Source organism: Dendroctonus ponderosae, unplaced genomic scaffold (assembly GCF_020466585.1).
Source record: "Dendroctonus ponderosae isolate FM_Combo_2020 unplaced genomic scaffold, Dpon_F_20191213v2 Dpon_F_20191213_9, whole genome shotgun sequence".
NCBI classification, from domain to species: Eukaryota; Metazoa; Arthropoda; class Insecta; order Coleoptera; family Curculionidae; genus Dendroctonus; species Dendroctonus ponderosae.
Genome location: NW_026019116.1, coordinates 7,834,105 through 7,843,868, shown reverse-complemented (window position 1 = coordinate 7,843,868; position 9,764 = coordinate 7,834,105). Strand labels below are relative to the sequence as shown.

The 9,764-nt window shown below is 38.6% G+C and overlaps 3 protein-coding genes across 3 annotated transcripts; 2 read left to right on the top strand and 1 right to left on the bottom strand.

Moving 5' to 3' along the window:
• The first annotated feature begins 6 nt into the window (after positions 1 to 6).
• On the top strand, positions 7 to 3,289 carry LOC125505663 (zinc finger protein 77-like). Its single transcript, XM_048669908.1, has 10 exons — positions 7 to 842; positions 897 to 1,043; positions 1,411 to 1,556; positions 1,622 to 1,845; positions 1,901 to 2,028; positions 2,085 to 2,243; positions 2,432 to 2,539; positions 2,596 to 2,779; positions 3,006 to 3,067; positions 3,124 to 3,289. Exons 1-10 carry the CDS (start codon positions 21 to 23, stop codon positions 3,226 to 3,228), a joined length of 2,085 nt encoding a protein of 694 aa, XP_048525865.1. The 5' UTR covers positions 7 to 20; the 3' UTR covers positions 3,229 to 3,289.
• Positions 3,290 to 3,431: 142 nt separating this feature from the next.
• On the bottom strand, positions 3,432 to 6,988 carry LOC125505662 (general transcription and DNA repair factor IIH helicase subunit XPD-like). Its single transcript, XM_048669907.1, has 13 exons — positions 6,861 to 6,988; positions 6,710 to 6,809; positions 6,399 to 6,653; positions 6,105 to 6,338; positions 5,783 to 6,003; positions 5,508 to 5,720; positions 5,175 to 5,453; positions 4,862 to 5,033; positions 4,712 to 4,810; positions 4,471 to 4,650; positions 4,208 to 4,384; positions 3,715 to 3,924; positions 3,432 to 3,662 (listed from the first exon to the last, which is right to left on the bottom strand). Exons 1-13 carry the CDS (start codon positions 6,863 to 6,865, stop codon positions 3,519 to 3,521), a joined length of 2,289 nt encoding a protein of 762 aa, XP_048525864.1. The 5' UTR covers positions 6,866 to 6,988; the 3' UTR covers positions 3,432 to 3,518.
• Positions 6,989 to 7,041: 53 nt separating this feature from the next.
• Positions 7,042 to 9,433, top strand: LOC109539359 (RNA-binding region-containing protein 3). Its single transcript, XM_019907053.2, has 4 exons — positions 7,042 to 7,908; positions 8,324 to 8,827; positions 8,889 to 9,100; positions 9,161 to 9,433. Exons 1-4 carry the CDS (start codon positions 7,123 to 7,125, stop codon positions 9,357 to 9,359), a joined length of 1,701 nt encoding a protein of 566 aa, XP_019762612.2. The 5' UTR covers positions 7,042 to 7,122; the 3' UTR covers positions 9,360 to 9,433.
• Positions 9,434 to 9,764: the final 331 nt, after the last annotated feature.

Genomic DNA, 9,764 nt, shown 5'->3' with positions numbered 1-9,764 from the left:
CCAGGCGTTTCCCCAAAGCGATGGCAATGTATACTGAAGACGAAGCGAACTCCTATTTGAAGTATCTTAATGACTCTGAAACCCCCAATGCTTATTTGCTCGAAAATAATGAAGTGGGGCTGTTTTCAGTGGAGCCCATATTTACGGAAATGGCGGCATCTGATTGGCCTCATGATGGGTTCCCGCTTCTATTGACCAATTCTTTGATTGCAGAAGGTAGTTTGGAAGAGTGCCAAAGTAATAACAACTTAGTTCACCCACCTAGTGATGCTGAAGACCTACCTGAAAATATTGCTCTTCAAAATATTGACCACTGTCTAGAACCAACTGATGATGATCTTACCACAATTCATCTAACAGAAGAAGGGTCTGAAATTAGTTTGGAGCATATTGGCAATGCAGTTTCGGTTCAGGAGGTTCCTTTCATTCAATTACATAGCAGTAATGAAGATATGATGGAAACATGTCTGCAATTTGATGGAAATGAACTGGAGAAAGATGATTTGGAGGCTTTCAAGCGCGAAGAACCCGATAGAGTTGTAAAATCGCTATCAGATGAAAGTGTGTTAGTGACAAATAAACGGAAACATGCAGATGTAGCCAAAAGAATTGAACTACTAAATTCCGATGGAACTCCCATTCCTATTGACGATTCAGTGTTGGCTAGTTTGAAGTTACGTGGCGCTCAGAAAAGATCACCACCTATTCAGGAAAAGCCTAAATTGCAGCCAATCAGCGACTTATTCTCTACTGTAATTGCCAATAAATGTAAAGTCTGTTCATTTTTGTGCGAGGATTTGCAGCAGATTAATGAACACATCAGTACTAAACATTTAGAATATGTAAGTTTTTTGTTTTGCTTTTTATCAAGTACTATCGTTTTCCGTAATTTGCAGATTTTTAGCAAGGAAGCACCATCGAATATGTCTGCATTGGCAATCAATCCGAAACCTGTGGAAAATAGAGAATTCACCATCTATGTGTGCAGTGAGTGCCGTGCAGTTTGCACTACTAAGAATGATTTGAAAAATCATATGATCGGGGTAAAGATGTTAAAGCATGCTTTTAATTAGTCGCTTTTTTTCACGCGAAACCGGCCCATGATGATTGATTATCATTTTAATGTAAAATCTGAAAACAATTTGACTGAAAACCCAAGAACTTTGAACATTTTCAAACCCAGCAGCGTTGGTAAACATTACATTTCTGTGTAAACTGCTTGAACAGCAAAACCAAAAAATTCAATAAACAAAAGCTCACATTCGGTTATCTTTCTTAATTAATTAACCGATTTATTTCACACATCATGTTCCTTATAAGTGTAAAAACATGTCTGTTTAATTGGATTCTCTGTGCCACAAATTCGCTAGTCACAGCACTTGTTTAATATTTACAGTTTTACAATTCCAGATGCACGGTTTAGTAACGCAGCCCCTGCCCGATTCGAATGGGTACCAAGAAACGTTAGCCGAACCAGTAAAGAAAATGTCCGCATATTCAGATGATGTAAACCATATACTTGTTAGAAAGCAAGAGAAAATGCTACAAAGAGTGAAGTAAATGTCTTTATTTTCCAGTTGAAATTATTGGGAGTAAGTGTAGATGTGTTTTGCAACTTTAGGTGTACCGTTAAAGGATGCATAGCAGCATTTCCGAGTGAAGAACTTAGACGAAGGCACGAAAGTCTTCACATTGGCAACACCAAAAGTATGTTTAAATGTTCAGACTGTGATAAGCAATTTATGTCGTGGGTCATTCTCAGAGGGCATATGCACAAGGAACATGGCATCGATTTTGGAATGATTGTCTGCCCCATGTGCAGCATGTTCAAAACTTATAGAACTGGTATTTCCTCTCCATGCTTTGTCCGTTAATTTTACTGATATAACGATTTTATTAGTGATGATGTTCAAGCACATGATGATTCATTCGGATGTCAAGCCGTTTTTGTGCAGCGATTGTGGCAAATCGTTTCGACAACTTTCGCAACTAAAAAATCATGAAGCTTCCCATAAAATGCCTGATGATGTAAGACGAAAATTGATATTAAACGCCTGTTTTTTACAATGCTCAAGGTGTTTTAGATGCCCACGTGGTCCAGAGTGAAAAAGTGTGATAAATGCAATCAATTTTTTGCGAATTCCAAAAGTCTTAAATGCCACATCAAGACAGTGCACGAGAAAATCAAGCCCTTCATTTGCAATATATGTGGACACAAAAGCTCACGGAAAGCTATGCTAGAGGTAAGTGCTGTATTTTCAGCATTCATCTGGCTTTTGTCAGTTATACTGTAGGTGGGAACGGCATAAAACTTGTCTCGTGTTACAATTAACAACACCAACGAAATTAATAAATATATTATGTCCGAAATACAACAATATTCTAATCTGAAATATGTTTATAAGTATTACAAATAAAATTTTCCTTCCAGTTGCATATGAGGCAGCACACCGCCTCAAAGCCGTTTAAATGCGACTACTGCAACTACCGAACAGGAGACCACAATTGTTTGAGAAAACATGTAATGAAACATGTTGGGGTAGAAACAAGTAAACATTTACAAAAAAAAACATTGTATATATTTGTAATTTGCAGGCGGTGGGATATCAGTGCCCTTACTGCACATATACTTGCATACAGGCCGGTTCACTGAAAGGCCACTTCCGAGCCAAACATAAAAATAAACCAGGCGTTTATTTCTGTAAATATTGCGCTTATAACACAATCAATGATTCATCCCTGAATGCGCATGAGATCAGTCACCATTTATCATCAAAAGGTACGTAACACCCAAATAACTGTCCTTGATAAAGTTAGTTATTAAATTGAACACGCTATAAAAACATAAGACCCTGCAAATGTGTTTTAAATACCAGTTAAGCAAAAAAAGAACTTTCTTGGCATAGTTACATGAGCAATTAGTGTAAAACTTGATCAACAATTTTGTTGGTAAAATGTGGGTACTTCCACAAGATTCACCTTTTGATTATTATTATTTATTTCAGGTACTTTAAATAGTGATAGCAACCTAGAGGCTAGGGATAGTTTAATAAATACCGATCTACAGGTATAACTCGCAATTTATTTAAAATTATAATTTTGTGTACTGTATTTCAATTTCAGACTGATGAAGAAACTCAAAGTTGTTTTTTGAATACCGAATCCCAACTTGAGGAAGCAATAGATAATGGCGGCATAACAATTCCTGCAGATTTGGAATTGCCTTAATTGTAACTTTAAATATTAGGTAAATTAGAATAATTAAATATAATTTATTTCTTCTTAAAAAGGGATATTTCTGTGGCCTGGTTAGACCATAATGTAACGCTGCAAATAGCCGCGCTGTATTTTCCCACCGTACTCTATAATTCATGTACGACACGAAATAAATAATGTTTGCAGGGATTGAATGAAATACCTGCACATTTCGCCAAATTGAAAAATTGGTAATTTAATATAAACATAGAAACTTGATTTTTTTTATGCAAAACTAAACAGTCAAATCATCTAAACAACACTCATGAATCCGACTTCTGCTGTGCTTGATCCCCCAATTTTTTCTCTTCCATCGCCTCAAGTTGTTCTAGCGTTAACAAAGACACTCCTAGTTGGTCCTCTCTGGTGAATGGTTGAGCCATCTGCCTTAACCACCTCTTGGCAATCTAAAACCCTCTTTTCGTCAACCAAATTCTTTCTCAATTAATGGTCCTTCACCTGTATCGCTTCTTCGGTAGACAGGTTGCAAAGGCTATCCTTCAAATGCTCTTGAATCCATTTGGGCAACTTCGATCTTTTATCTGCCCGAGAGAATCGTTTGTCGGCGAAAATCATAATACCGTAATCGGTTTTCCCTCTAATTGCTCTTCCTACGCATTGGGCCGCATGTCTCATCGCGTCGAAAGTCAGAAAATCGTTCTCCCTAATCTAGAAACGGGTCATTGTGTATGTTATGGGTCTCTCTAGAAATGGGCGGATTTATTTTTTTAAAGTTATAAGTGCGCGAAATTTAGTACCAGATCTCAGCTGTAAGGCGCTTAAACTGTAAGTTTAACTTCCGCTTGTAGGTTCACTATTATTGCACATAATTTAAGTTATACAGGGCCTACCCGAATTGATTAGAACTGTGTACTGTGAGGTGTAAAATTAGTCAGGATGCAACGATGAAAATCGCATAAAATACATCTATTACTGCTTGTATCAAATTTACCTGAAACTGATCCCTGAGATAATCTAATCGGGCCTTCAATATTCTGGACTGAGTGTAGACATATGGAATACCAAACATTAAAACAGCCCTTCCCAGATGATGATCGAAGTCCACTCCTTCAGATACCTTGCCCCGTGCTACCGATAGCAAAACAGCACCTCGTCCGGATTCACAAGCCTACGACATAAATCGATTTACCTCAAAAGTTTGATTAGTTTAGTCTGCTTTGAAGCATTTCAAAGCAATCCGACCAAACCACGTACCTTAATATAATACATTAGCGCGAAGCTGGTTTCTGCAGAGTCCTGTGTTTCTATGAACAGCAACTTGTACCTTTGCAGACTGTCGATAACTCCCTGGTCATACCAAGCAGCTACCACCGACTCCAAATACAGATAGGATGTGAAGAAACACACTATACCATCAGGGACATTTGCCGCAACCTACATCGGGAAACGTTTCTGCTCATTAATCGTCGGCTGATGGAACCAAGAAAATACCCACCTCTACTAACAACTGTCCATAATTTCTTATAACTGCGTTATCTTCGCGGGTTTCGAATTTTGATGATATCGCAACTTGGTCGTTACCTTTTGCAACTATCTAAAGAACAGCTAATTGTGATTTTTTTTCCACGCATGATATATTCCTCACCATCGGCAATAAGCACGGCCTCGCCAGAGTCATCGTAAAGGACGACATTATCACAGGCTGAAAATTTAGTATTTTCGGATACATGTCCAAAGGTGACAACGTTCCAGACGTTATTACCACCGTTTGGAACCGGTCGAAGACAGGCTTAATTGCTATTGAGGAGTCTAAACAGCTGAAACAAATATGAAGAGATTCCACTAAGCGGCTCACTTTGATAAAATGTTAATAAATTAAGTGATTGGACGCAGACTTTTGGGTTCTGGGTTCCCACTGGCTGGACACGACAGAATCGCAAGAATATTTTAAAACTGACCTGAAATGTAAAATGGGATTTGATACAGTGGGAGTTTTGTCATCAAAGGGCTCAACAATTATTGTGAATCCTTTGGTATAGGTTGAAACTAAGGTGGCCAGATGCGTAATAAGGACAACAGGTCCGAATTCGGTCATATCTGTAATTTCTAAAGTGCGTAAAAGCGACGCTAGACGCTCCGCACAAAACCTTAACGGCTTCCTTTCAATGCACACTTTTTGCTGGACGTCTTTCAAGAAACCCACCGGAGATTCTTGTACCACATGCTGCACTCTTAATCTGCAAAGGAACAGGATTTTATGACTCAAGTCTATATACTTTTAAATGGTTTACCTTGTTTTCAAATATTCGACAAACCGCTTTAGGAAACAAATAAAGTGTTCGGCATTTCGAATATTTCCCGGCACGGCTTCCTGCAAAATTTCATCGGGCAAAACTGGATTTGAAAGTATTAAGTCGGTGTCTCTTGCCACGCTAGCATCTCGTAATCCTTCTACAAGCCGCTGATATTCCTCTTTCAGTTTTCTGTGATCTTCATCTCGCATTCTGAACACCAAAAATAAAATATGCTACAAACAGTTACAGATGCAGAACGCAAACTTCCGTACTCAGACACATGTTTCTCCAAAGTTCCTATATTGGCTGTTGCTCTTTCTATGGTTCGCTTGTGTATTTTTACACTCATAGAATCGATGCATACGTTATCAATGTTGTGCGCTTCGTCAAATATAATGACGGATTCTCTTGCAAGCTCTTTCGAGACCACATCTGCGATTTTTGGGTCCAGAAGATAATGGTAACTGTAGACTACTATATTGGCGTGCATAATCTATAAAGGATAAAGTTCCTAATTAAATACTTTCACGTTCACGCCTCTTTTATTATATATATATTATATGCATTGTTAATTTTTCCCCTGGAAATACTTACAGCAAATCTGGCCAAAAAGTACGGACACCAATTCCTGTCCCTTCCATACTGTTTGATGTCGTCTAAGTTATAAACACCGTAAGGCAGATTACTCTCTTTGCCATCAAGCGAAAAGCCCTCGTAATATTGGCAAACTGCGGTGGTATCATCAATATTGTGCCTTTCCCTGATGTAACTGGCAGTGAGACTGTGGCACTTTCCATCCACAATTTTACCTTCTCGTTCCGTGCTTACCTACAAACCCCCAAATTCCTGCACAATCCTCAAAACACAAACAGGAAAACGCGGCCCTACTTGTGGATGGATGCACATGTTCTTTCTGGAACTGAGCACTAACCCAACCAGACTGGGATACTGTCCATCTAACTTATCATAGTAATCTAAGAGCTTCTTCAATTCCTCCATGACTTTTTCGATTTCAGGAACAGTACGAGAACAGTAGATTAATTTGCGTACATCATGAGGATGCTCAATCATGTACGCTACAATGAGCGACAGTAAAGTGGTGGTTTTTCCCGTTCCCGAAGGCATTTCCAATAAACAGTGGCCCTGAAAAAATTGCAATTATCCTCTATTTGGAATTTCCAGGTAGATTAGGAGAATACCTTGGCATCAAGGGCTTTTTTAAGTTCGCACATGTAGGCATACTGTTCTGGATAAATATATTCATATGGAAAATACACAATAAGGCCGTCTACGCTTAACCTGCAACATTACGATTGATTCAAATTGTCACCTGAAAAGTGGGAAACAGACCTCATTTTAAATACTTAATATGTTTTGCTATTATACGGAAAATATGATAAAATTAATTATATTGGTACCAAGTTGTTTACATCGCAATGACCGGTAAATCGGGTTAGAATAATCGCGTTCTTCCTGTCCGTCGTTTCCGACATTTCTCGTTCGACCTAACCGCAATTAGTATGTTCGGAGAATTTTATGTCGTAGTAAACATCAAGTTTTCTTGAGTGAAAAAATAGTGTTTTTACGGTGTGTTTTGTGTGAACCTACAAAAATGGTGTGCAAAGACACTCTTCGCATCAAGCATTTACCGAAGGAACTAACAGATGTACAAAAAGAGCAATTTATCCGGCATTTTGGGGCCATTAAAGTAAAGGTTATAACTTCAAAAGCAAAAGCAACGTCTGTAATATATGCTAAGTTTGAAAGTGAAGAAATTGCCAAGAATCTGCTGTTCAGATTACATCAGATCAGCATATTAAACTGTAGACTTTCCGTAGAGTATGCCGACCATGATATTCTGCAGGGACAACTGTCGGCTCAGAAAGTAGACGTCCGCGAGGGTCCCGATAAAAGGTTTTTCAAAAATTTCATTAACCACGTGAATGCGTTCAATGATTCTGTTGGCTTTCATCAGCCACCACCTTCACATTTGAAATATAATTACCCCAAAGCAAATCGGCCCACTATCAACAATATTGCCCATGCTTTGGCTACGGTTCCTCGCTTCTACACTCAAGTGCTGCATTTGATGAATAAAATGAATCTTCCTCCACCGTTCGCCATGCCTGAACCGCCAATGCATTCAATTCCAATATCTCCATTTGCTACACAGACGCAACGCACCAACCAAATTGGTCAGAAACGAAAAAATCCTTCCTCCTCCGAATCAGAACTGGAAAGTGATGGAGAGGGAGGGAACCCTAGTGAAATTATACCCGAAAAGAGAATGCTGACTCAGAAAAAACCATTGAAACGAGCGAAATTCATCACGCAGGAAGTGGCCCGAGGCTCAGCCCCCTCCAAGCCAGTAGAGAAAGTGGAGGAGGTTTTTGAGAAGGTTATTTAACCCATTTATATTGATGAATATGCTAAAGAGGCTTTTTTTCCTAGTTTCCTAAATGTTTAAGAATTATTGTGTGTTTATCAACACACTCAGTTCCACAAATACTGGTGCACCGATGGGTGTCTCCATTATTTGCCATGGAAAATTAAGAATCATGATTTCTTAACCCTGAGAAAAAACCCAAAGGACGAAGCTATAAATTACAAAAAGTATATTAAAATCAGTTAACGGATAGAAAAATTAGAAACCGTTGAACTTTACCAAATAATGACAATATTTTGTTTGTTTATTTTTATATTTATGCGATTCTGCACTTGTGACTGCCTCCGACTTTCCCATGATAAGACTCTCATTTAACTCAACCAGTGCATTTTGATAGTTGTATCACAAATTTGTTTTTGTTCTTCAGGTGGAAGTGCAGCCCCAGAAGAAGATTGAGCTTAAAGTTACTCAGGAACTTGTTGTTGAAACGCCTACTTTAAAGTCTCCAGAATGTACTGTAGTTTCCAAAGAAACATCGATATCACCGGCAGCTAAACCTGCATCGCCTTGTATAGAAGCTACACCAAAAGATTTGAAAACCTCCCTTGAGAAGGTATCACGACCATGTACACCATTGGATGCAAATATTGAGATTGATCAACTTGAAGCAGAAATTGAATTAATTCAGCCATCAAGCGATTTTGAGCGGCAGCCATCGCTTCCAGAGGATCTGCAGCAAGAGTTAATCTCAGAAGCACAAAAAGAACCCAATATTTCCAGTGAAAGTGAACTCAAATTGCAACCACCAGAGATTTATTGTGAAGGAAATAGCAAAGATAATGCGCTTGAACCCCCCAGTCAACAGTCGGTTGTAGAAATTGTACAAAACCAATCACAGCCTTCGAATGAAGTTCCCATTGCAACCCATGAGGTAATTTATTTCAAAGTTGTTTTTTTTTCAAGATTTCAATTTAGTCAACTTTTAATTCCAGAAAGAACCAGAAAAAGTTCCAGTAGGACCTATGTCCCCTGACGATGAATTTCCATGCATTTCCCTGGATGAATTAAGAGCGAATCAACTAACAGATCTCACAGTAGTGTCGGCTTTTAAGAATTATAATCCTGGAGAGCCAACCAACAAGGTTTATATAAAGAACTGTGCTAAAAGCGTTGTGAGCCAAGACTTAGAATACATTTTCAATAGGTGAAGTAGACCGGTTTCATTTGATTTGCTGATATCTAATCTTATGACTTGTTCCTGCAGATATCGAGAAGAAGGGCATCACGGAAAGCCAAGCGAGTTTAATATTCGACTGATGCAGGAAGGCAGAATGAAGGGGCAAGCCTTTGTAACTCTTGATAGTGTTGAACAGGCTCAAAAGGCTGTAAATGAGACTAATGGCTTTATTTTGAAAGACCGGCCACTCGTAGTGGTTTTTGGTAAAGCCGGGAAGAAAAAATGAAGGAAGTGAAAAGGTGATTTTTCAAAGTTACTGAAATAGTAAATGATGTGACACCTGATAGTGTACAACTGGGATTTTGGTTTTTTTACTATCCAAAGCCGGGTTCAGCTCAAATGCGCTACTCCGCGCTCGTTTGGGTTAGTCCTAAAGAAATACGGAAGAGTCATATCTAATTATTTTTTACAGTCGGAAATGGTCTTCCTTTTTATCAATACTCGGTATATATATGAGGGACTCCAAAAAAGACTCAGCTCAGGAAATTATTTCCTTGTTTCGGTTTTGAGGCTGACGATCGTATTTCATGATGGTCTGTCCTGAACTTCCCATACTAAGATTTCCGTTGTACGCCTTTAAATCACAAATACCCAATTATTAAAAGTATGGAAAACAAAGTTCAAGGAAACA

Coding starts and splice junctions, on each gene's coding strand:
- LOC125505663 (XM_048669908.1), top strand. CDS start 21: ATGGCAATGTATACTGAAGACGAAGCGAACTCCTATTTGAAGTATCTT. Junction 2,244..2,431: donor CACGGAAAGCTATGCTAGAG/GTAAGTGCTGTA, acceptor TTTTCCTTCCAG/TTGCATATGAGGCAGCACAC. Junction 2,780..3,005: donor TCACCATTTATCATCAAAAG/GTACGTAACACC, acceptor TATTTATTTCAG/GTACTTTAAATAGTGATAGC.
- LOC109539359 (XM_019907053.2), top strand. CDS start 7,123: ATGGTGTGCAAAGACACTCTTCGCATCAAGCATTTACCGAAGGAACTA. Junction 7,909..8,323: donor TGGAGGAGGTTTTTGAGAAG/GTTATTTAACCC, acceptor TTTGTTCTTCAG/GTGGAAGTGCAGCCCCAGAA. Junction 9,101..9,160: donor TTAGAATACATTTTCAATAG/GTGAAGTAGACC, acceptor TTGTTCCTGCAG/ATATCGAGAAGAAGGGCATC.
- LOC125505662 (XM_048669907.1), bottom strand. Junction 5,721..5,782: donor TTGGAGAAACATGTGTCTGA/GTACGGAAGTTT, acceptor TTTGGTGTTCAG/AATGCGAGATGAAGATCACA. Junction 5,454..5,507: donor GTCGAATATTTGAAAACAAG/GTAAACCATTTA, acceptor GTTCCTTTGCAG/ATTAAGAGTGCAGCATGTGG.